The sequence below is a fragment of the Sorex araneus genome, chromosome 1 (genome assembly GCF_027595985.1).
Source record: "Sorex araneus isolate mSorAra2 chromosome 1, mSorAra2.pri, whole genome shotgun sequence".
Lineage (NCBI taxonomy): Eukaryota > Metazoa > Chordata > Mammalia > Eulipotyphla > Soricidae > Sorex > Sorex araneus.
The window spans coordinates 435540135-435565928 of NC_073302.1; the positions used below are offsets into that span (position 1 = coordinate 435540135).

General features: G+C 42.9%; 1 protein-coding gene across 11 annotated transcripts in view; it reads right to left on the minus strand.

The window, feature by feature from the left end:
* The window catches only part of DGKI (diacylglycerol kinase iota), a 482969-nt gene that overhangs the window by 218491 nt on the left and 238684 nt on the right, over window positions 1-25794 (minus strand). For 4 of the 11 annotated variants that reach the window (XM_055142753.1, XM_055142758.1, XM_055142729.1 and 1 more), the window contains exons 8-11: window positions 24626-24742; window positions 9112-9186; window positions 7872-7970; window positions 1889-1971 (exon numbers count right to left, since the gene is read on the minus strand). In XM_055142753.1, coding sequence (XP_054998728.1) covers window positions 1889-1971; window positions 7872-7970; window positions 9112-9186; window positions 24626-24742 — 374 coding nt within the window. Of the gene's footprint in view, window positions 1-1888; window positions 1972-7871; window positions 7971-9111; window positions 9187-9456; window positions 9580-24625; window positions 24743-25794 lie in introns of all 11 variants that reach the window. The other 7 variants (XM_055142737.1, XM_055142786.1, XM_055142782.1 and 4 more) reach the window with 5 other exon arrangements.

The following is a 25794-nucleotide window of genomic DNA, read 5'->3' on the forward strand; positions in this document are numbered from 1 at the left end:
GACGGGTTGGGTGGAAGCCATCGAGAGAGTAGAAAGTCTTGGGGATGTTAGTGTCAAAACCAGTTACCAGATAATCACAATCACTGGATCAGAGGTTAACAGCAAACATCATTTTCTAATGACAACTATCAGACTGACATTTTAGGATGTTCCAGACACTGTCCCCGCAAGTCCTGTGAATAAGTCAACATATGATTCTTCCTCTCTCCATCACTTCCGTCCCCCTTTCTCAAACGGAAAAAACAACAACAACACACACCATCAGCAGGAAACCACTAGTCATTATATTTCTCCTCATTCTATCTTATTAATTTTTTCTTGTTCTGTGTTTCAAGGGCTGGAGTGATAGCACAGCAGTTGGGTGTTCACCTTTCATGCGGCCAACCCATGTTTGATTCCTCTGCCCCTCTCGGAGAGCCCGGCAAGCTACCCAGAGTATGGAGCCCACACGGCAGAGCCTGGCAAGCTACCCGTGCGTATTGGATATGCCAGAAACAGTAACAATAAGTCTCTCAATGAGAGACGTTACTGGTGCCCACTCAAGAAAATTGATGAGCAACAGGATGACAGTGACAGTCATAGTTTTTCAAATCAGTATTTCCCACTTTTAATCCTAGGAAAAGATGGGGCCACTGAGTGATGGGACACTTACAGAGCGTTATTACCACACTTACAAGTCCATCTCTCTCTCAACTCAATAACACCTGAGCCTCTATTTATATCTTCAACCCAAAGGGGAAGTTTTGATAATTTTTCTTTTTATTTATTCCATATTCTTCTAAGTAATAATATATGGCTACATTTTATCTTTCCTGTTGGTTCTCAAGAAAAAGATGGGTGGCACACTTGCTTCAGCAATGCAATGCTTCTAAAAAGCATTTAGTAGCTAAATGAAATATTTTCTCTGAAAATATTTACCACGTTAGCACGTTCTTTATGCTCTTTAAATAATCTACTTGAAGTCTAATTAAAAGGAATATCTTAAGTAAGGAAGATAAAGGCCAAAAATCAGAGTAGAATATTTGCATTAGTACATTCCAAGGCAGGAAAAATATAGAAGTCTTATAGCAAACTCTAGTGGCAAAAATGTTTATAGCTTAAGACAATGATAGTAGAAGTTAATAATATTTATCCTGCATGCTTAAAATATATCAATTTTGTATGCAAATATTCTTCATTTCCTAGAAATTATGAATTGATGTTCCTTTGCCCTTGATATTACTCTTTATTTTAAAATAAGGAGTATTGCTTAATCCCTAATGTTCGTCAGATGACATCCAAATTAGGTGAGTTTTAAAAATCATCAAAATCCAGCAGAAATCTCCCTACTCTTTTTCACCATGTTTCCTGTCACAAAACAAAACAAAAACAAGATACAGATGCACATCACCTACTTTTTTTTCAACATTTTTAATAAAAGCAGATAAAATTTTTCAAGTCGCTGAGAAAAAGAATTGTGCAGGAATTAATAGTTCCACCTTCTCTGGGGTATAATTTATAGATATAAGCAATCAATCAATTAATCTCTGTCTCAAATATGTACACACACACACCCTCAAATTCAAATGCATGAACATACACTTCTCTAAATTTACATAACATAAGTAGAAAAATGATAGATTCTTTCTCAAGTGACAGACTCGTTAACAATCCAAAATTTCATGGACATAATCAATGAAAATATTGGAAATAGACACTAAGTCAAAAACTTAAAAGACAAGAGTTGAATTCAATGAAGAAAACACCAATGGAGTTTTAAAGAGAGGAGGGAATAGGAAATGCATGAATCATGGCAGAGAAATATTTCATAAAGCAATGAAATAAGAAAGCTTGAGTCTGAAGCAGAAAGTCCTTCTGCCAGCATGAACCGGATTATTTCCAGACTTACGCGTCTTTGGGCCCTTCCTGAGAAAGATCGAAGACTTGTCGTGGGTTCAGGTACCACATGAACATCTGCAGGACTTTGGTTCCCTATAAAAGAAAAATAATGACAAAAAGAAGAAAATGTTAATATTAGCTACTGAGGTTTTTAAAAATCTTATTAGAAAGAGGATCAAAGTGGAATCTAAGTGGTAGAGAGGCAATGTGGACTTTGGACAATGAGACTATTAAATACCTAGATTAAACTCTAACATAAGATTCTGCATAATTTCTTAAATTCATTCAGCCCAGCACCCTTCTCTTTAATAAAGAGATAAGAAAACCTGGTTCACAGATAGTTGTAAGGATGCCTTGAGAAAGTTCAATACAAATTTGTACTTGATGAAAGTATGCCAGGACTACTTAATAACAAAAAAATCTATGTAGGGAATTAGTATGACAACTTATTAATGTCTACTTTATTTTGAAGATTACTATAGTCTTTCATAACAAGAAATATAGACCTTGTTGGCTAAATAGAACCTTACTGAAATAAAATGTTTAACTGAAGTGAAACTATCAAAACTGCCTCGTGCTTAGCCTACATAGAGAACTTTTCCAGCTAGCATAAAATACTACTTTGACATTTTCCAGTTTCCATATCTACATCTGTTTGTGCAAGCCAAACATTTCTCTCACACAGAAACATTTTTGGAGTGTTTAGGCAATTGTCATACATGCCAGAATACCATCAGAAATGCCAAAGTGATCGTCAAGGAAGATACAAGGAGACTCTGGGCATCACTGTGTTTTCATTGCTTTTTATTTTTTATGATAACACCATATTATTGCCATATACATGCTGCTGCACCAGGCAGGTCCACCTCCAGAGTGCCAAGCTGCCTCCACCATCACTCCCACATGGAGATTGTTTCTAACGGCAGATTAAGCAAAGAAGAACTGAAAAACGTCTCCTTATGAAGAAGCATCAAAAGAGCTTTCAAACTAAGTAAGGTGCCTTATTTCATGTCATTTGTAACCATGGCAGTAGCGGCTATAATATTTGATCAGTTGGGCACAGTTCATTGCTTATAATTAGAGAGACGTGACCATTCTTTCTGAAAACTGCTCCAAGTTAGCGTATCTACTACCCGATAATTGAGAGTCAACCTGGTAAAATAGAAACAGCACCGTATGAGATTCAGAACTAGCGGGTGTTCTAACTGGGTAATCAGGAGCATCGGAAAATCTTGCCGAAATTCATCATATAAAATAGGAGGACATTGTCTATTTTTCAGGGTGATTACAAGCACTAAGCGAACCACTAATGGTTATGTGTCCAACACTGTATTAAGGCACGGAATAGGTTCTTCTTTTTTTTTTTTTTAATTAGTGGATCACCGTAAGGGTACAGTTACAGATTTATACATTTTTGTGCTCATGTTTCCCCCATACAAAGTTCGAGAACCCATCCCTTCGCCAGTGCTCATTCTCCACCACCAGTAAACCCAGCATCCCTCCCACCCTCCCTAGTCCCACCTCCCCCCACCCCACACTGCCACTATGGCAGGGTATTCCCTTTTGTTCTCTCTCTCTGATTAGGTGTTGTGGTTTGCAATAAAGGTGTTGAGTGGCCATTGTGTTCAGTCTCTAGTCTACATTCAGCACGAGTCACCCTTCTCCCGCATGACCTCCGACCACATTTTACTTGGTGTTCCCTTCTCTGAGTTGCCCAGAATGAGAGACCAGCCTCCAAGCCATGGAGTCAACCTCCTGGTACTTATTTCTACTATTCTTGGGTGTCAGTCTCCTAGTCTACGAAATAGGTTATTCTGAATGTTAGTTCACTGTTCCTTCCCCCTTGTTAACCTATTCATTAAATTACGATTGAGGGTGTGAGGGCAAACGGTGCCCCTTAGAATGACCAAATTGTCGGGCCGGTTGTGATGGAGGCCCATGCAGATCTTTTGTTCCCCATTTCACCCAAGTCTGTAATTTAAAAGTTCTACTTCATCATGTGCCTGCTAGAAGTTTAGGAAGAACATACTATCATTAATTATTACAACAAATGCTTCAGTGCCACTAGTATGATGTATTTTGCTTTCTATAAAAGTCAGACACAGATTCAAACACAAAATGCTAACTAAAAATTGGATCATCCTCATAAACATCAGGTCAGTGGGGGATTGTCTCAAATAATGTCTTATAAGTAACACCAGAGTCTTTCTAACAATTAGCAAATTCATAAAAATAAGTCAGGGGTGGACAACTAGTACAGTGCATAGGACGCTTGCCATGCATGCAGCCAAGCCCGGTTTGATCCCTGGCACCCCTTCTTGTCCCCCAAGCACCGGCAGGAGTAATTCCTCAGTGCAGAATCAGGAGTAACCCCTGAGCACGGTCAGGTGTGGCCCAAAAACAAACCCAAAAAAGTCGCTTCTTTTATTTACTAACACTTAATTTTTCACTTTTAGATTCTAGAGTAATGTAAATGTTTCATGTGAATCACACCTTCAGCAAGGTAGCATCCCCATCTCAGTTTCAGTTCCTTTGAAGCACACAAAATAAGGTGACTAAATGTCGGACAGCCACGTACCACTGCTGCTCAACACCTGGGTGCCCCATCAGGTGGCACTTACCACCGATGGCATACATTTGAATATCACATCGGATCGACCGTACCATCCTTCATTCAAATGGTTTTGCAAAACAGAAAAAATAACTACCATCAATTTGAAAATTAAGTTACTTGATACCTTAAAAGTTTTACTTTCTAGCAAAAGAAAGAAGGAATTATTGACTGAAACCAGCCAATGGCAAGAAACCCCAACTGCAGTGCCAGCATCAATGTGTTAACATCTTTTAAAATACAAAAATTAAAAGAGAGAGCTATGAAAGGTTTGTAGGGGTCCCATTGTTTCTGTCCTCTCTGTTTCAATTCATGTTAGCTGGAACACCTCATTATTTTCATTTTTCCTCTTGAGGAGGAGGAGGAGGTATTAAATAGGCCAGGAAAGGTGAGTCAATAAGAAATAAATAATTAGGTTTGGACGTGCACCCCCTAATCAGCTTCCCTCACAATGCAGTGTGTCGGAATAATGAGCTTCAATTCCCTCGGAACTGTGTTGGACTAACTTGCATAGCCACTCCCTGGCTCCTCTGTTACACTCTACATTCAGACATGATATAATTACTTTGAGAAGTCATCTCTCTAAAATATGTCTAAAATGCTAAGTGTCTGAGTGTCAGCAGTGCATTGCTTTAAATCATTCCTGGTGGGTGGAGGAAAAAAGATCTACCACACATTGAAATCAGTTCTGTTAATGCTGTCACCTTTAGGATAAGCGACTTCGGGGCTTTAAGAGACATCATCTGCTCAGCAGAATGAATGGTTTGACAAATCCTAATGCACAGGAAATGAGTAATTTCTTTCTTTCCCGCTACCAGGATTAATGCTATTGTCGTTTTATAACTGACTCTCATGAACAAGTCCACAACTCTCTGAGTTACCTCACGCTATATGCTGACCGCAAAAACAGTTTGCACGACAGTGTGTACAAAATGTCATTTTTTCAATGATAACACAACTTCTATTGCCACTCCATAATGAGGATGTAATACATAACCAACCAGAAACTCTAGGAGATTATGAGACTGGAAATTTTTTTTTTCTTTTTTGCTTTTTGGGATCACACCTGGCGATGCACAGGGGTTACTCCTGGCTCTGCACTCATGAATTAGCCCTGGCGGTGCTCAGGGGACCATATGGGATGCTGGGAATCGAATCCAGGTCAGCCGCGTGCAAGGTAAACGCCCTACCCGCTGTGCTATTGCTCCAGCCCTGAGACTGGATATTCTTCAGGGTGATAAAACGTTGTTCTTTCAGGAATGATGGTGGAGTTCCCATCAGGTGTTGGAGGACAATGTAAGGGAGGAGAGAACAACTTCCGGGGGGAAGGGTAGAGAGTTCTAGAGAGGGACATGAATAGGGCTCATCTATTCACCAGCTCCATTCTGGGCCTAGTTTTAGATGAGGGACTATGGGTAAGAAGACAGAGAAGAGCTTGGCTTCTAGAAACATCTACACAGTGTCGACAAAAGAGAAGATAGAGTGATGAAGCAGAGATAGGGTAGCTCTTCTATTCTCCCCTCTGTCCCCACCGAGCATGGGTGCCCTCGCCTGGCCCTGATCTGGGGAAGCCTGCCCACGGATGACAACGTGGACTCAACGCCCTCTCTTCCCTCTCCGTGAAGGCTGAGGGAGCTCGGATCCAGGGATCTGACTCACAGCCCTTGTCAACCCGGGGTTCACATGGGACAGTGTGAGAAGGGCAAGGCAGAGTCACTGAGCACTCAGTCCACCCTCCTCCCAGGAATGCGGAATTGCTGTCACTGACAATGAAGTGGTGAGAGAGTGAGAGGGCACCTCGGAGAGCCCAGGAAAGCCCCGAGGTCGGTCTTGTGCCTCCAGGATATCCCAGAGGGACAAAACCGAAAATGGCATCAATGGGAGTTGTGACATGAGACTAGGGGCTGACTGGTAGGACAGGGTGGAGGTGGGGGGGGGACCCGTGAGGGGGCAGGAGGCCAGGTTGGAAGGGAGATAGCACAGGTGGCAAAAGGCTGAGACGCGCTGGTCTACACAGCTCAGGCAGGAAGACTCGAGCCTGGCACAACCAGGAGCAAGAAAAAGAAATCCCAGGTTCCAGAGGAAGGGGGGAGGTGTGTTTCTCAAGTTCTCGGGAGTCCCTGCAGAGGGGGGGGCGTGACAGGAATAAAGTTTCTCCTCCATGCTTCTCCTCTCCTGCACAGGAGGAAACGCCCGGAAATGGCACTGTGGTCCCTTCTACACTCTCTCTCAGACAAGTGCAAAGCTGACTGAAGTGCCCTGCCACCGGCTTCTAGAACTTTGCAAAACACCCACTATCATCTCCACCTCACAAGTGTTAGAAAAAAACAGAAGATCGTTGCAAAAGGTCTGCTTAAAGTAAGAGTTTTTTTTTTAAGAAGCAGCGGTTTAAAATAAGGGCACAACATCAAACCCTGAACGTGTTCACCCTACTACATCCTGCCAAAGGAGGGGAATTCTCCCTTGCACACATAAAGCACAGTCTGATTTTTTTAAGCGATGGGTATCTTTCTTGCCAGCAGGTGGCGATACAGTTATATCTTTAAAAGGCAGAAGCTTCAGCAAAATTGTAACGCTGTTGAAGCTTTAGCTTCAGTAAGAGAAGGGAGTGATTTTATTGTGGGGGTCTTGTTTGGGGGCCACACCTGACCACTGTCGGGAATTAATCCTGTCTCCGTGCTCCTGGATCACTCCTGGCAGGCCTTAGAGGACCAGAGGTGATGCGGAGGATCACACTTGAGTTGGCGATGGGCAAGGCAAGTGCCCTACCCACCGTTATCACTCCAGCCCCAAGGGAGTGTTTCTTATCTGGAGGTACAGAAGTGAAACAGCACAACCGCTAAAAGGTGAAAATCGGGGGGCTAGAGTAAGATAGTTCAGGGGTTAAGGCACTTGTCTTGCACACAGCTGACCCCAGTTCAAAGCCTGTGGTCCCTGGAATAACCACCAGGAGCGAGCCCCGGAGCACAGAGCCATGAGTAGCACCCGGACATCACCAGATGTGTCCCCCACCACACACAGAAGCAATTAAGTAAACAATCAGGACTGAGAAGCAACTAAATATTTCTCTGCTGATTGATGTGGGCTCGAGCTACTCAGTCTGACCCATGAACAGCAGTGAACATCCTCCTCCTCGTAAAACAGAATCCCACTCACCTACTGATTCGCAAACCGCATTGTAGTCCCCAACGTCCACCTGTGGTTCTGTGCATAAACAATTGGCTCGGAGTCTGAAACACTTAGGAGTTCCTCAACAAACGCCCAGGTCGGGATTTAGCTAACACTGAGTGGGGCAGACAACCGTGTCATAATTGGGGCCAGGAACGGTCTTTTACGAACGTGCGCTGAAACACAGCTGCTGCACTCATGAGAAGCCACTCACCTGGTTGCCTCCGCTCTTGGGGTTCACAAACACGAGCAAAGGTTTCATCAGAGGAGACGAAATGGGCTTTATCACAAAAGGACGGCCTTTGTTCTCCTGCTGAAGGAAGAAAGCAGCACTACTGAAAAATAGGGCCAGTTCAGAGGTTGTGGCATGTATAGAGCGTGGAATACTATGCAGCACTACAAGGGGCAGAATCATGCAGTTCGCTGCAACCTGGATGGAACTAGAGGATATCATGTGAGTGGAGTCAGGCAGAAGGACAGGAGCAGACAGAAAATGATGCCTCTCACGGGTGGAACTCAAGATACATAGTAAAGTACCAACTGAGGGCCAAAGGCAACAGAATGGAAGAGCTGGTACCCAGAACCAAGTTTTGGGGAGTCCTGAGGGGGTGAAAGGGGACCTTGGGGGAGGGAGGAGGTTACTCTGGCAATGAGTATGGTATCGGAATGATGTATGCATGAAGCCATCATTAATAGTATTTTAAATCATAGTATTGGAATCAATATAGTTTTTTTTAAATATACCACCCGAAATTTTAAAATATATAAATAAATAAATTAATTAATTAAAATAGAGCCAGGACTTGAAAACAGCCCCACAGCAAAGGGAATGGGACAAAATCAACACCCCTGCACCCACACAGATACCTTTGAAAAATAAAAAAAAAAACACCCACAGAACCCAAGGGCTGGAGCGATAGTACAGCAGTTGGGCATTCGCCTTTCATGCCGCCGACCCAAGTTCGATTCCTCCGCCTTTCTCGGAGAGCCCAGCAAGCTACCGAGAGTATCGAGCCCGCTCGGCAGAGCCTGACAAGCTACCCATGTGTATTGGATATGCCAAAAACATTAACAATAAGTCTCTCAATGAGAGACGTTACTAGTGCCCGCTCGAACAAATCGATGAGCAATGGGATGACAGTGACAGTGACAGAACCCAAGCACCCACGTCTTGCTTTGCAGTTTCCTCTCCACAGGACATCCCCTATCAAGCTTGCTACACCACAGCAGCCCGAGTTCACCTGCGTGACGCACACACCCAGGCATGCGTGTATGTACACAGATATTTTTAACCTATCTATGCTTGAAAAATAAAAAAAAAATCAATCCAGTGTGCTTAGAGTCAGTAGAGGAAAGCGAGTGATGGGAAGCGCGTTGGGAAAACAGGCTGGAAGTCGTGGGCTTGGACGGAGCACGGGCCAGACTCCGTCGGACCCTCCTCCTGAAACACTTACTTCGGTTCCTCTTTTACTGGCTCTTCTCTTAAAGCTGGTTCTCTTCTTCTTCCGGTTGGAAGCCTTCAGGGAGTTCTGCGGAGAGAGAAGGAAGGTCCTGAGCCGGGAGGCAGCGCGCCCAGGGCCGTTCCCCATGCAGAACCAGGTGGAAGGTGACGGCGGCACATGCTTCCGACCGCATGCTTCTCATGCTTTGACACTTCCAAGCCACTGCTCATGGGTAAGCCACAGACAGAGATCAGTCGAGTGCTTCAGAGGGAGCGCCCGACGCCCCACCCCGCGGAGAGGCGGGGGCGCTAGAAGCCCGGAGGCTCTCATGGACTCACATAACAACACATGTTATACCTGCCAACCCTCCCAGTAAAAATGGAAGAATCCCAAATTCTCTGAGGGGCTCCAGTGTCCCGCCCAACCAGGTCCGTCTCCCGCCCAACCAAGTTCAAGTTCATCTCCTGGTATGGAGATCACCTATGTGGAAATGTAAAAAAGGAGGCCATTTTTCACGGTTTTCTTTTCAGTATATTTTTACTGTTTACTTTCTACCCCACGCCCCCACCCTCTTTTCTGTTTGGTGCTGATCTATTCCGGTAAGCGCCACCCAGGGACTCTTTGGAACCTTATGATCCAGCCAGCCCATCCGGGTTGATGGCTCAGTTTTAAGATGCACAAAGACTCACTGAGCTTTCTGAGAACAGTGAGGTAGCAATGACTGATCATTGTTTTCTTTCTCTGTCTAAAGAACCACGCATTTCCCACCCAGCCCTTCCCACCCCCGCCCTCATCCCCAACGCCCTGGGAATCTTTCTTCTTAGAGATGTGCCTTGAGCCCAGGTGTAATTTATTCATTTTTCCCTCGAGGAATTTTATGGACCACGACTTTGAGGATGACCTTAACTGACCAGGTACTCTTCATGCTTGATACTGTTGCTGTGACAAGCACCCCTTTTAGAGGGCAATCACAACTCTTATGGTTAAAGGCAAAACCAGAGTTCATTAGTGGATAGTTAGCTGTATGACGTAACAGTGCAGAATTAAAATTAATTAATTTTCACCTTCACAAAGGCAGAATACTCCTAAACACCTGGTGAATGCTTAACAAAGTACTTAAAGCTTAAAATACAGAACATTTAAGTTTATACGTATACATTTGCGGCTATTGAGCAGTTTTTAAAAGTTTACCTACACGGCTTGAAGAAACTTATTACTTCTAAGGGTATATTTTTTCTTAAAAGTTTACAAATAAATACTAGTCTAGAGTCCATAGAGGACATATCCTAATACATCCATATTAGCAATATCCAAATTATTTAGCTTTTATTTGATTTGAACCATAAGAACTGGATGGTGGCCTATGCACATCAAGAAACTTCCCTGAACCATCTTTGGTCCCCAAATTTTCTTCTTCCCATTCAATCAAAAGCAAGTGTCTCAGATTCTCTGAGTCTCACCAGGAAAGAAAGACCCCAGAACTTTTTCCACAGATTTACCAACACTCACTCTTAACTATGCTAAGTTGACCCTTGGACATTGTAGAACTATGGATATAAATCAGAGACTGCACAGACTGGAACACTATCTTACAGTCAGCCCTCCATATAATTGGGTTCTGTATTAGGAGATCCAACCATGACTTCTGTGGCTAGTTGACTCCAATATGGAACCTACATATATTTTTTTTCTTTTTTTTTGCTTTTTGGGTCACACCCAGAAATGCACAGGGTTTACTCCTGGCTCTGCACTCAGGAATCACCTCTGGTGATGCTCAGGGGACCATATGGGATGCTGGGATTCGAACCTGGGTTAGCCTCGTGCAAAGCAAATGCCCTACCTGCTGTACTATTCCTCCAGCCCCTGGAACCTACATATTTTTAAAAAAATTCACATGTAAGTGGAATCTTGAAGCTCAAACCCATGTTTTTCAAGGGTCAATGTACTTCCCTTGTCAACATATACCTAATTTCTTGGGTTTTTAAATATTTTTTATTTTGGGGTCACATCTAGAATGTATAAGGCTTACTCTGCACTTGGGAACCAGTTCTGGCCGGGCTCAGGGGACCATATGTGATGCCAAGGATCTAACCCAGGTTAGCTGCATGCAAGGCACATACACTATCACATATGCAAGTGCTATATTACTACTCTGGCCCCAGACTACCCAGTTTCTGAGTTCCTCCGTACATGTGTTTGAGTGTATATATGTATATGTGTGTTTATATACGTTTAAAATGGTCTTCTCTTGAAGAACTTCCATATAATTGAGGAATTTCCTCTACTTGGAATTTGCCTAAAGGAAGGTATAGGGATGTGTTGCCTTTGAATGTTTCATCAGCCAAATAATCTATAAAGAATGCCAGAAACACTCCCCCCCACCCATCTTGAGGGGAGCACAGGCAAACGAAGGTTGGTAGTAGCCTCAGGTGCACTTGGGGAGGGGGGTACTTTTTGTTTGTTTAAAGAAGGTAGATTTCTAGGATGCCGACTCGTGTTTTTTGCTGGAAAGGGGCCAGTAGGCCAAATCAATTTGTAACTCTCTGCTCTGGAGGCTCCCAGCCCTCCATGTATACTGGTGAATAGCCGGAACCATTAAATATTTGTATTTAATTTGTCTGTGATGAAAGCCAGGTAATGATAGATTTTTTTTTAATCCCCAGCTATTCTAGCTTGTGCGGAGTTCAGAACCAATCTTTCAAGTAGAAAGGGGCAAGTGGGCAATCATCCCTGGGGTGGAGAAGCAGACACTCGGGTGGAAGGAGGAAGCAGCACGGCCTGGGAGTGAATTCTGGGGCTCCCTGTCACTAGATCCCTGGCCTGGGTCACGTCAAACTCAAAATAACAGTTTCTTAATTTTAAAAAGAAGGTGATGATACCTACCTCACAGGACAGTTGTGCAGTTTTAACGAGAAAAGGTATGTGAAGCAGTTAGCTTGGAATCCATCCCATGACAAGCACTTCCATAAATATTAGTTGCCTCGGTCACAGCTGTATATCCCCAGCACCTAGCACAAATGCCTGGCACATAGTATGCACTCAAATCATTGTTGCAATCATCAAGCATTGCCACAGTTCATACCATTTACTGGACCTTTCTTGGCTCCTGGAAAGGATCCTTAGGAAGTGAATGCTAACAGTTTTGTTAGGGTCCGTTTCCTGCCAAGCGCCCCGCAGGACACCAAATGCTCGCAGGAACACCCTATGGCTCTTGGTTCATGACGGTGCTCAACACCTATGCTCTGAGGAACAGGCCCAAGGGATCAAGGGAAGATTCTTTCCTAGACTTGCCTGATTACAGATATGCAAGTTCTTCGGGTGATTTCATGAGCAAGCAAATTTGGGAAACGGAGTTAGGAAAAAAAAAAAAAAACATCAAATAAGGATTGATGTCTTGAAACAGAGCAGGCAAGGGACTCGAGTTTACTAGGGAACAGACACACACAGCGGCCTCTTTAGGACATAGATGGAGCAAATCAAAGAGCTTCTGAAGCTCCCCAGCCCAAATGCAGCTGAGACCTTTATCAACTCACAGACAAGGGGGGCAAAGGGCAAGCAGAGTGGTTGACTTACAGTACCTGGATGCGTCTATGTGAGTTCTGATTAGCTTACCACCCTATGAATAGTCAAATAGCAAGAGATAAGCAGTATGGAATTACACAGCACACCTCAAAATTCCCGAGGTTTCCTTCTGGGTGTGTGTAAACGTCTTTCTCTGAATACATAACTTCTTTTATTTTAGAAGGCAATACAACTCCCGGAGGAACAGACAGATATCAAGGCAGGTATCAAATGCACTTTCAACCATATCAAGCCTGTCATCTAACCATAATAATCTACAGTATTGATCACCCCACCTGGGTCATTACTGTCAGTAAAGATTAAACATAATACCATGCTTATTTTAAGAATCAAAAATTATACCCAGGTATTATTGTACAGAGTTGGTGGTGAGGTAGTCAAGAAACTTTCAATACTTGTCCTGTGTTCTAAAACAAAGCATCCTTGTTATTATGGGGTGCTAACTAAATGCAACAAACGGTTCACTCCACAAGCACCAAACCCACAAAACAACAAAATGTTGTACTCTCATCTGGAATTTTGCATTCTTCTGAGTCTCACTGTACTTGCCCTTGTTCCACTCTTTGCCCACTCTTTTATGAATGTCCTAAGAAAAAATAAAGGTTTTTTTTTATGTTGTTGGTGGTGTTTCGCTTCCTGGTATTAGGTATCAGGACTGAATTACCTTGCCACAAAAATAATCCTATCAACAAGTCTTTATTATGGTTACGACTCCTTCCTGAGCTGTTAAAATATATCGCTGGGTAAATTACTCAATTGTAAATAAAACTAAACTACCTCTTATGACTCTTCAAGGACTTCTGCCAGTTGATATCACAATGGGCTAGTTATAATAACAGATTTAAAGAGAAGTTAGTTCACCCCATCATCCCAAATGCACTCTTCTCCCATTAGAGACTGAAGAAAAGTCTGAGGATAACAGGATGCAGTCATGTTCCCAATCTACTAAGAAACCTCTCATTCTGCCCTGCTCAAGTTGTACTGTGAGACAGGGGGGTTTCCTGAGGATAGGTAAGCAGAAAAATACAGAACTCTTGTTCCAAATGTCCAGGACAGGCTCTTAGCAGCTCCAAATAGGTATATTTGATGAAATCACAGAAAGTGCAAATTAACGTATAGAATTGACTAAAGGAAATGGCTTGGACAATTTCGAGAGTGAATATTTTCCATTAACACTATACTTTAGGTGTTCCCTGCATTTTAAGATTATCCAATCACAGCGGTCACCAGAAAGAACTAGTATGAAGAAACACCATACAAGACAACAAAGGAACTAAACGCCAGCACTATTTACAACTGGAATGTTAAAAACAATATAAATGTCCATCAATTGGGAGATAGTAAAAATAAACTGGGATGTGTCAGCAGCACAGAATAACATACACCATTTTTTAAAATGAGCCATTTTAATGTATTTAAAATGTATACATGCTAAATACATGTTTTCTCCAGGTTTATTTTATTAATTAGGAAAGAAAGTTTTAAAGCATTATAAACAGCATTATGTTATTTCTTGAAAGTACACACCTCAGTTCTCCAAAACATGATCTCACAAAAATATTCATATAATGCACACCTTACTCTGCCAGCCCCAAAAGCTTATGCTAGAATCTGAACATCACTAATCTGTCCTCTACTTAAACTATTAATCATGATCACTTTTAGTCTAAAACACTGATATGTGAAACTTTAATGATATGTTGGGCTTAAATTTATTTATGGATTTGGCCTTGATTCTGAAATATTTGTTCCCTTTTGACTTATAGTTTCTCTTTCCTTCTCTCTTTCTTTGTTCGGGGGACACATCCAGGGGTGCTAAGGGCTTATTCCTGGTTCTGTTCTCAAGGATTGCTCCTAGTAGGACTAGGAACCATGTATGGTGCCAGCGATAGAACCAGGGTGAGCTAAGTGCAAGGCAAGGGTCCTACACACTGTACTATCACTCCAGCCCCCTGACTCAGCGTTTGTTAAAATTGGCTCGGTATCATCTCTTAATGGCTAGGTCTCTCCCAATAATTTGGTGATGAACCCAGCAAATCACCTAAGAAATCCATCTTCCCCTTTCCCACACAGCTCTCCATTCCCCGGTTGCTCACAGTGTAATTAACCACAAAGAGCCAGTGTCTTTAACGGGAAGAACAGATGGGGCTCAGTTGTCCCTCTTTAGTACCCACTTCTCTCACATTCTGCACTCAAATTCCCTCTACTCCTTTCCCTGTAGAGTCATTTGTTTAGATACAAAATCACATACTTGAATTAGTTGATAATCCACATTATATAATTAAATATTATACATAGTAAGTGATGGGCTGGAGTGATAGCATAGAGGGTAAGGCGTTTGCCTTGCACGTGGCCGACCCGGGTTCCATTCCTCTGCCCCTCTCGGAGAGTCTGGCAAGCTACTGAGAGCATCTCGCCTGCACGGCAGAGCCTGGCAAGCTACCCATGGCGTATTTGGTATGCCAAAAACAGTAACAAGTCTCACAGTGGAGACGTTACTGGTGCCTATTCGAGCGAATTGATGAGCAACAGGATGACAGTGACAGTGACATAGTATGTGATATCTAAATGCAGAACTATAATTCTCAGCATGTTCCTTTAGTTTGTATCGTCATTCTTCATCCTTTTTCACAAGGATATCCCCATCCTTTAAGACCAAGCACCAATTGATATATATTTTTTAATGTGTACTTAGTTCCAATACTAAAACCATTCCATTTTGCTTTACATTTCCATCAAGTTTCTACATCTTCAGTAATACCTTCTCGCCCAGGGACCACTGTCACTGTCACTGTCATCCTGTTGCTCGTTGATTTGCTCAAGTGGGCACCAGTAACGTCTCCATTGTGAGACTTGTTGTTACTGTTTTGGGCATATCAGATATGCCATGGGTAGCTTGCCAGGCTCTGCCATGCAGGCGAGATACTCTCGGTACCTTGCCAGACTCTCCAAGAGGGGTGGAGGAATCAAACCCGGGTTGGCCATGTACAAGGCAAATGCTCTGCCGCTGTGCTATCATTCCAGCCCATCCAGGGACCACTATCACAATAATAGCTGGAAATGATCACTTTGGACATAAACTGAGCGTTGGTAAAGGGATATAACTGATAACCTTTCAGTATCTGTATTGCAAACCATGATGCCCAAGAGTGGGAGGTGGGGGGAAGTGCCGGCCATAGAGGCAGTGAAGGGAGTGGGGGCTCGGGGGCTGGGGGAGGCAGTGAGGGGGCTCAGGGGGGAGGAAAACTGGGGTGGGAAATGTACAGTGCGGATGGAACGTTATATGACTGAGACCCAATCGTGAACAACTTTGTAACTGTGTATCTCACTGTGATTCTATTTTTTAGAAAACTAAAAACAGAAAACGAACAAACAGAAAAACAACCTTCTTGCCCTTAAAACGTGGAGATCTTCACTGATCGTTGCTCTTCAAACAACCTATTTGGCCCCTTCCCCTGATCCCCTATGTGCCTTTCTCCTAAAAGATGCACACTGACCAAGAAATGAAAGCCTCCAGACAGCAAAAGGTCAAGCTTTAAGGATTTACATGGGGCCAAATTCCTCTTCCTAAATCCACATCCCCCCATTTCAATGATGTAGATTGCAATGTGCAGTCTCCCCAACAGAGGGCCTACTTCGGGGTTTATTTTGGGTTGGGGGGTTGGTGGGGAGTGGGGGGGACAGGAGGGTTGGGTCACACCCAGAGATGCTCAGGGTTAGTCCTGGTTCTGTCCAGAATCACTCCAGGCGGTGCTCGGGGAACATATGGGACACTGGAGATTGAACCCAGGTTGGCTGCACGCAAGGCAAAAGCCCTGTCTGCTCACTGTCACTCTGGGAGGACCTACTTTTGTTGGACATCTCATGAACATCTGACTCATCCTGGAGCCTCCCACTGCACATAACATTGTTATATGTGGTTAATTAAATAAATGCTCCCTTAAATAAATCAGAATCATCGACTTTGTCATCTTTTATGCAGTGTCTTAGAACAACATAGAAATCATAGAGATGTATATATTCTATATAGAGTAGAACAAGTGAGAGAGATTCTAAAATTTTGGGAAACATTTTCTCTAATGTTTTTCATTTACCTCCCAAATTTTCTTTTAGATCATTTCTCAATATACTCAATCAATGTTTTAATTTCTCTGCTTCTAGGTCATGGCTAACAGACTGCTCCAAACTCTAAAAATCAGTTTTAAAGGTTATAAATGACCTGATCTGAAACACAAGATTTTATTTTTTTCTAAATCAGTGTTACTGTGTTTTTTTTTAATGTCTAGAGAACTTAGCATTGTGATTTCCCTATTTATTTTTTTCTTTTTTGAAGACAGGGAAAGTTTAGTCATACCCAACAGTGTTCAGGGTTTACTCCTGGCTCTGTGGCCAGAGATCACTTCTGGGAGTGTTGGAGAACCATATGTAGTACCAGGCATCGAACCAGGCTTGGGTGCATGAAAGACAAATGCCTTGATTCTTGTATAAACTCCATCCCTTGTTTTCACTTTTGATAAATTCTGGCATCAAAATTCTCCGTATTGAGAACATTCTATCCCTTTAATTCATGGATATGGGTGATGTTGCAATTTTCTTTTCTTCTTTTAGTCAATAAATAAATAGGCTTTGACTCTCCCCCGCAAGACACATTGACCAATCCCAGTCCAGCGTGTAATACAATTACAGCAGGATTTCAAGGTTCACCGGGGACCACACTGGACATCTGACTGTGGCCCCTACAGATCTTCTTTCTAACCTCCCCACTACAAATCTCACATCCCTCCATTCCCATCCCTTGTAATACAGATAGCCCAATGGATCAATAACTCCTGACCCAGACCTTATGTAACTGTACATATGTTAATCTGCACAGTATAGCTTCATCTGATGCCTTTTACTTTTTTAAACAAGGAAAATGAGAGCATTTTAGTGATTGCAACAAGCCACATGATGTTTTAAGTGCTTTTTTGTTTCTTTTTAGCTCAGAAATTCTCACTAAAATCTATGAAATAGGCACTATGATCTAGCTCTATTACACTTTTCATATGAAAAACTGAAGAGTTTAATTTAAGAAATTATGCAAGTTAAAATGGCAAAACGAGGTTAAGAATCCAGCAGACTACACATCCAAAAGAACAAAAGCAACCGCTGTTGGAGAGGATGTGGGGAGAAAGGGACCCTTCTTCACTGCTGGTGGGAATGCCGACTGGTTCAGCCCTTCTGGAAAACAATTTGGACGACTCTCAAAAAATTAGATATTGAATTCCCATTTGACCCAGCAATACCACTGCTGGGAATATATCCCAGAGAGGCAAAAAAGTACAATCGAAACAACATCTGCACATGTATGTTCATCGCAGCACTGTTTACAATAGCCAGAATCTGGAAAAAACCCGAATGCCCCAGAACGGATGACTGGTTGAGGAAACTTTGGTACATCTATACAATGGAATACTATGCAGCTGTTAGAAAAAAGGAGGTCAAGAATTTTGTAGTTAAGTGGATGGGCATGAAAAGTTTCATGCTGAGTGAAATGAGTCAGAAAGAGAGAGACAGACATAGAAAGATTGCACTCATCTATGGTATATAGAATAACAGAGTGGGAGACTAACACCCAAGAACTGTAGAAATAAGTACCAGGAGGTTGACTCCATGGCTTCGAGGCTGGCCTCACGTTCCGGGGAAAGGTCAACTCAGAGAAGCGATAACCAACTACATTGTAGTCGAAGGCCATATGGGGGAAGGGAGTTGCGGGCTGAATGAGGGCTAGAGACTGAGCACAGCGGCCACTCAACACCTTTATTGCAAACCACAACAGCTAATTAGAGAGAGAAAACAGAAGGGAATGCCTTGCCACAGTGGCAGGGTGGGGTGGGGGGGAGATGGGATTGGGGAGGGTGGGAGGGACACTGGTTTACGGGTGGTGGAGAATGGGCACTGGTGAAGGGATGGGTTCCCAAACTTTGTATGAGGGAAGTATAAGCACAAAAGTGTATAAATCTGTAACTGTACCCTCACGGTGATTCTCTAATTAAAAATAAATAAATTAAAAAAAAAAAAAAAAGAATCCAGCAGACTGACTACAAGAGCACTCCCTAAAGCTCTAAGCCACTACTTTCTTCCCCCCCAAACTCACCACACGTCAGCTTTTAAAACAGAATTTAGTTAAATGGTTAGATTCCTTGGTAAACTTTAGAGCTCATTAGAAGAGGCACTACCAACATTTCTAATGACAACTCACCAAGGTCTACTATAGTCAAAGAGTGGGACAGTCTAGCATATCACTATGAGTTTGGTTTTTAAAATCCAAATTTCTGAATTCAAATGGAATATTATATATTAAAATTTTTCCTAAAACAGAAGCATTCAACAACTGATATCACCCATTATTCTCATTACAATGGTCTTAATCTTAGAAGATAATTTTTTAAAGATAAAAGATAAAAGATGATAAAAAGATAATTTATCATCAAATTGCATGATAAAAAAACAATTTGGACTATTGTACCCAGACTATAAACTGTAAATTTTGCCTTGGTATAAGTACTACTTCCCATTTAGAAAAAAAAAACAGACTCCATAGAGAAGTAGTGATCACAGACCTAAACAAGAAATGCACAGAGGATCCTATTACAAAAGGTTATTCCTAAAATCAAAGTGGCTGCCCAAAATCTCATCGCTCAAGAAAAACAGGTATGAATCACATGGAAGGGATTCTAACCATTCAAAAATGGAACAATATGCACAGGAATAATGAAGAAAGTGGACTGCACACATAGTTTATGTTGTGTTACATGAATAAATATGATAGATTGAAATATTTAGTAATATATAATACTTATGTTAAGCACATGTGTTTCGAGACATTTTGTGTGTGTACGTCTTACAATGGAGACTTACTGGTGCCCACTTGAGCAAATCGATGAAGAATGGGACAACAGTGCTACAGTGATACTTCCCCAAGTACTGCTACAATCATCCCTACTTTAGCTACCAATAAAGATTGCTGAAACACCAACTATTATTCAAAAATTTTATATTAGTAAAAGCAATGCTCAATCATTTGTCACATGCTTGCCATTGGTAATGGCAAAGTCTCTTTACAAAAAAATCACTGCTGAAAAGTAAAAAAGTTAAAGTTGGAAAGTTACTCTTTGGCTGATAAGAAAACAGATTTATGTCATGATCTTTAATGGATAAAATAATTGGTGGACGGTAGATGGTATGACTTCATCATAGATTAGGATTATGACTCCTGAGACCCTCTGATAAAGCTTAACATCACTAAAATTATATCAGTCACTTATACTTCCTTGAAATCAAGTGTACAACAAACATATAAAATACCACCTCTATAGTGTTTTGACCAAAGAAATTAAACTTGAATTTAAATTATTATTTTGTAAGGCATACGAGCCTCATGAAAAAACATTTTAAAACACAGTAAGAATACAATGAGTTAAATAAAAATAGGGGAAATTCCATGAGAAAAGTGGTCCAATTTATTCCATGAATAAACTGAACATAAAATTAGAGGTTTCAAGGAGAGTAGAGGGATAGGACAGTGGGTAAAGTCCTTGCCTGGTATGTGGCAGATCCCTGGTACCCCAAAGGGTCCACTGAGCACTGCAAGGAGTGATTCCTGAGCATAGATCCTGGCATAAACCCTGAGCATCACCAGGAGTAGCCCCAAAACAAAAATAAATAAAAGAGACTTAGGGATACACTCACAAACAGGTAGTGGTGGACTTGGGAGCTGGAATAAACATCGAGGCAAATAAATACCGAGAATTATTAAATTTGATGGATAAAGTAATGGTATATGGTTATTTTTAATGCAATTTTTTAGAGAAGAAGCATGAAATAGTTACAGACTTAAAAATACATGGAGACTTGCATTACAGTGCTCCAGCCAAAGGAAAATAGACTTCCAGGGAGAGAGAGGAGATGGGAGGGGACCCAGAGGAAAATGGACCTGGGGAAAGAAAGTTGCCCTGTGGGCCATCAGCCCTGGAGAGGGAGCGGGCAGGCCCAGGTGGACTGAGCCAATCAGCGGCCAGGCCAGGAGCATGCGCATGACAAAACAGAGCATCTTAACAGCAGGTGTTCTGAGAATCACACCCTGAGACAGCCGTGTCATGGGGCAAACGCCAAAGAGCATGGAGACACAAAGGCAAGGTGCAGCCCTCCAAACCCCTAGGCTGGAGGGAAATCGCCTGCTCCCCGGTCCTGGGGGTATGTGACCCCACTGTGCACCTCCAGATCAAGGGAGGGTCCATGCCTGGGTGGGGGACACAGGGAAAGGCCACAGCGAGGCCTCCCCTCCTTTCCTGCAGCTCAAGCCAATGTCCAAGATGAAAAAATGTCATCAAGAGAAAAAAATGAATAAATGGTGTGTTGAGACACAGAATGAACAAGAAGAACAGAAAAATACATGGCCAGAGAAAAATTCATCACAATCCCACTATTTTCGCTGGTGTGAAAATTTCCATGATGAAAAGTTCCCTTAAAGCGAACTTGGCAATGACCGCAAAAGATACAGTGACCAGAATACAAAGACAATCTACAGAATGGGAAAGGATATTCACCCAATACCCCTCCTATAAGGGGTGGATATCAAGGGTATATAAAGCACTTGTTGAACTCTACAAGAAGAAAACATCCAACCCCATCAGAAAATGGGGCAAAGAAATGAACAGAAACTTTTCCAAAGAAGAGATACGAATGGCCAAAAGGCACATGAAAAAAATGCTCTGCATCACTAATCATCAGGGAGATGCAGATCAAAACAACTATGAGATACCACCTCACACCACAGAGAATGGCACACATCCAAAAGAACAAAAGCAACCGCTGATGGAGGGGGTGTGGGGAGAAAGGGACCCTTCTACACTGTTGGTGGGAATGCCTACTTGTTCAGTCCTTCTGGAAAACAATATGGATGCTTCTCAAAAAATTAGAAATTGAGCTCCCATTTGACCCAGCAATACCACTCTGGGAATCTATCCCGGAGAAGCAAAAAAGTATAGTCAAAGTGACATTTGCACGTATATGTTCATCACAGCACTGTTTACAATAGCCAGAACCTGGGAAAAACCCAAGTGCCCTAGAACAGATGACTGGTTAAAGAAACTTTGGTGCATCTACACAATGGAATACTATGAAGCTGTTAGAAAAGATGAAGTCATGAATTTTGCATATAAGTGGATCAATATGGAAAGTATCATGCTAAGCGAAATGAGTCAGAAAGAGAGGGACAGACATAGAAAGATTGCGCTCATCTGTGGAATATAAAGTAACAGAGTAGGAGACTAACACCCAAGAATGGTAGAAATAAGTACCAGGAGGTTGGCTCCATGGCTCGGAAGCTGGCCTCACATGCTGGGGGAAAAGGCAGTTCAGATAGAGAAGGGAACATCAAGTAAGCTCTGGTTGGAGGACCAGATCAGGAGGGGAGATGCATACTGAAAGTAGACTATAGATTAAACACGATGGCCATTCAATACCCCTATTGCGGACCACAACACCCAAAAGGAGAGAGAAAGAGAACAAAAGGGAATGCCCTGCCACAGAGGCGGGGTGAGGAAGGGGAGTGGGGATGAGATTGGGAGGTGGGAGGGATACTGGGTTCACTGGTGGTGGAGAATGGACACTGGTAGAGGAAGGCGTGCTCGAACATTGTATGAGGGAAATACAAGTATGAAAATGTGTAAATCTGTTACTGTACCCTCATGGTGACTCACAAATTAATAAAAAAATTTTTTTTAAAAATAACCTCAGCTTAACTAAAAAAAAAAAAGTGAACTTGGCAATGGCTCTTCCAAGTGGTTTCCTTGGCCTCCAGTATTCCAAAGTCTACACGGGATTAGGTCTTCCTGTAGACTCTTGTTAGTTACTCCCTTGGAAAACACCATTTTCACTTTACTACTTCTTTGCTAGAAGGATAAAAGGCACATCTATCAAAAGCCCCCTTCTGCGCCCTGGTCAGGTTTCAGCAACCTGACATTCGCCTCCTACATGCCCACCCCCAGGCTAACCACATCAAACTAGTCCACAGTCCCAGAAAAATCAGGTCACACCCAGTGCCTTGCAAGACCATCCTCCTGCTTGTTAGCTCCTCTCCTCTCCACTGAGCTAATTCTTACTATTGTTCAAAGGCAGAACCAAGGCCACCTCCTCCGTGGTGCTCTCCCTGATCTCCCCTGCACAGTCCTTCGGAGCAAAGATCAAATATTGAATCACAATGTCTAGAAGTCTTCTTGGTACCACTGAGGTTGGTGTTGATTTCACTGAGTGGATCTTTAAAATAAAGCTCATTATTACTGAATTTCAGGGGAAATATGCACGCAAGGAAGAAAAAATGTTAAACAGTTTCAAAAGCGTCACATTAAAAACCAGTTTAATAAAATTTAGAAGCAGGCTATACTGTCTACAGATACAGTACATAGAGAAAATTAAATACAGTCTACACAGGCTAAGTCATCTCGGCTAGTCATGAATTTAAAGACTCTCCATTTTCACGTCTGCAGATGTTGCATTTGTTTCTGTTAATGAGTCCCTAAGGAGTAACATGATTCAAAACTTAATCAGGTTGTTCCAAAATGTTGTTCACTAACAGAGGCAAAACTTTGTATTAAACAAACAAGGCCAAACAGTGACCCTGATGCATCAGTGTTTAAATAAAATGGCGTCAACGAGGATACTTTACACAACGACTCTGGAGACCATCTGCAGGAGGAATACCACATCTTTTAAAGCTGGTAGGTCCAGTTCAGCTCTGAAAGGAACTTGTAGCCTAGGTAAAGTCTTCACATGGCATTAAAAGCAAGGTTCCCTAACGTGGCGCTGTCTTAAGATGAACAGTACAAAGGCAGAGCTTTTTCTATCAGAGATTGTAACTTTCATGAAAACCACTAGAATCTAGACTCTTTTCACAGGGGTGCTCTATGACAGGACGTACAACCAGAACTGGAGGCAGTCTGAGATGGGACACTAAGAGGAAAACACTGACCGCATTGCCTGGAGAAGAGACCACCGCTCCCATAGCAGGTCCTGTGCATTTGGGTAGGTGGTGGCCCGCGGTGGACCCTTCAGGCAGCCGGTCGTCCCTCCCCACCTATACTGAAACTGGCACAGTCTGCACTTAGAGTCGTTGTCCAGTAGATACAAGGGCCAGGAGGATTGCCCCATAGCTGGAAGCCTGCTTCATGAGCAGAGGGGAGAAGGCAGATGGAATAGGAAAGGGATCACTAAGAAAATGATGGCTGGAGGAACCAGTTGGGATGGGAGATGCATGCCGAAAGTAGATAATGGACCAAACATGATGACCTCTCAGTGTCTGTGTTGCAAGCCATAATGTCCAAAAGTAGAGAGAGAGTATGGGGAATATTGTCTGCCATGGAGGCAGGGGGAGGGTGGGAAAGAGGGGGTATATCCGGGATATTGGTGGTGGGGAATGTGCACTGGTGGAGGGATGGGTGTTTGATCATTGTGAGATTGTAACCCAAACATGAAAGCTTGTAACTCTCTCACAGTGATTCAATAAAATTTAAAAAAATAAGGAAAAAATTAAAATTAAAAATTTAGAGTCGCTGTCCAGAGTTGTCCCAAAGAGAAGGGAGTTGACCAGGAATCCTGCATACCCGCCACTAGTACTGAATCTTGGGGAAGGTCCCGGCAAAGAGAATATCATTTATCAGAGGACAGCGGGCGAGAGACAGTCCTGCCGCGACACTCTGGATGTCTTTCGGAAGTGGAGGCTGGTTCCATGAGAGAGCCCAGCAGCGGGGAACGGAGGGGCTCCGGGATGGAATGGGGAAACTAGGCATGGGACCAGAGGGACAGGTGCACGGACCCCAAGGACTAGTGGGGGAGGGAAGCGAGAAGCAGCAGCAGCTACTTGTTCTCTGCTCTGGCCCCACAGCAACAGGGGCCCAGCGGTTACCTGAGGTTTCTTCACCTTAATGATCCAAGTGGGCGGGACGATGACAGCCGCGTGAGCCCCCAGGGAGCAGGGTTCCTCGATGTGATGCAGCATGAAGCAGGTCACCTTATTGTGAAACTGAAGAGAGAGACGGGTCAAGGGACAAGTCTGAGCTGGGGGGGCAGGGCTGCAGAGAGCAGGGACCGAGACATGCCCCCCCACGGATGCACGCATGCACACCCGGGACCACGGGGACACACATGCACGCTCATGCATGAACATGCGCACGTAGAGCTCACACACGCACACTTAGGACACAGGTAAGCATAGATACCCGTTTTCAAATTCATTTCACTACCCAAAAGGAAGGTCACTGAGAACCCAAAGTCAGTCTGGTGGAACAAGCACACTGAGACTTTGTAATCGTTTAATCGGATTTCTACAGAAGGATGGAGGGCCTGGGAAGTTCCTATTCATCTGAACCTTGTATGTGATTTTTGTTTCACCTGATTTGTGCTGGTCACAGCTGATCTTGGATAATGTTGAAAAAGAAACTGAGGAAAAGCAGTACATATAATCTGCCTCTATTTTTTTTTTAATTCTGTAGGTATAAATCCTCTTGAGGTAGCCCTTCTACTTAAGTAGAAGGTGTGAAGTCAGAGGTATGTTCTCGAAGGTTGTCAATCCAAGAGATAACAAAGTACAAAAAATAAAATTGCAGTGCTTGGAGAGGTAGTACAGTGGGTAAGGCTCTTGCCTTGCACACAGCCAACCTAGGTAAGGTTCTCAGCACCGTGTATGGTCCCTTGAGCCCCACCAGGAGAGATCCATGAGTGCAGAGCCAGGAGTATGCCCTGAGCACCATTGGGTATGGCCCAAAACCCCAACAATGGAAGGAAAAGAGATCGCATCTACTGGGCTTATCTAGGACCACTGAAAAATATAATTTTATTATATTTGGCAAGTCTAAAATGTTCCTTGGTTTTGGAAGGAAGGGAGTAAAGGCAGGCTAATAATTTTAACTATACCTCAGTAGTAGTAGGGGCTTCACTCTGCCTAAACTGTGGCAGACAGGTCAATCACATTTCCCGTCATCTTTGTGAGGCTTTAAAGGGATAATGGCGAGGGAAACTGGGGACACTGGTGGTGGGAAATGTACACTGGTGAAGGGAAAGGTGTTGGAACAATTA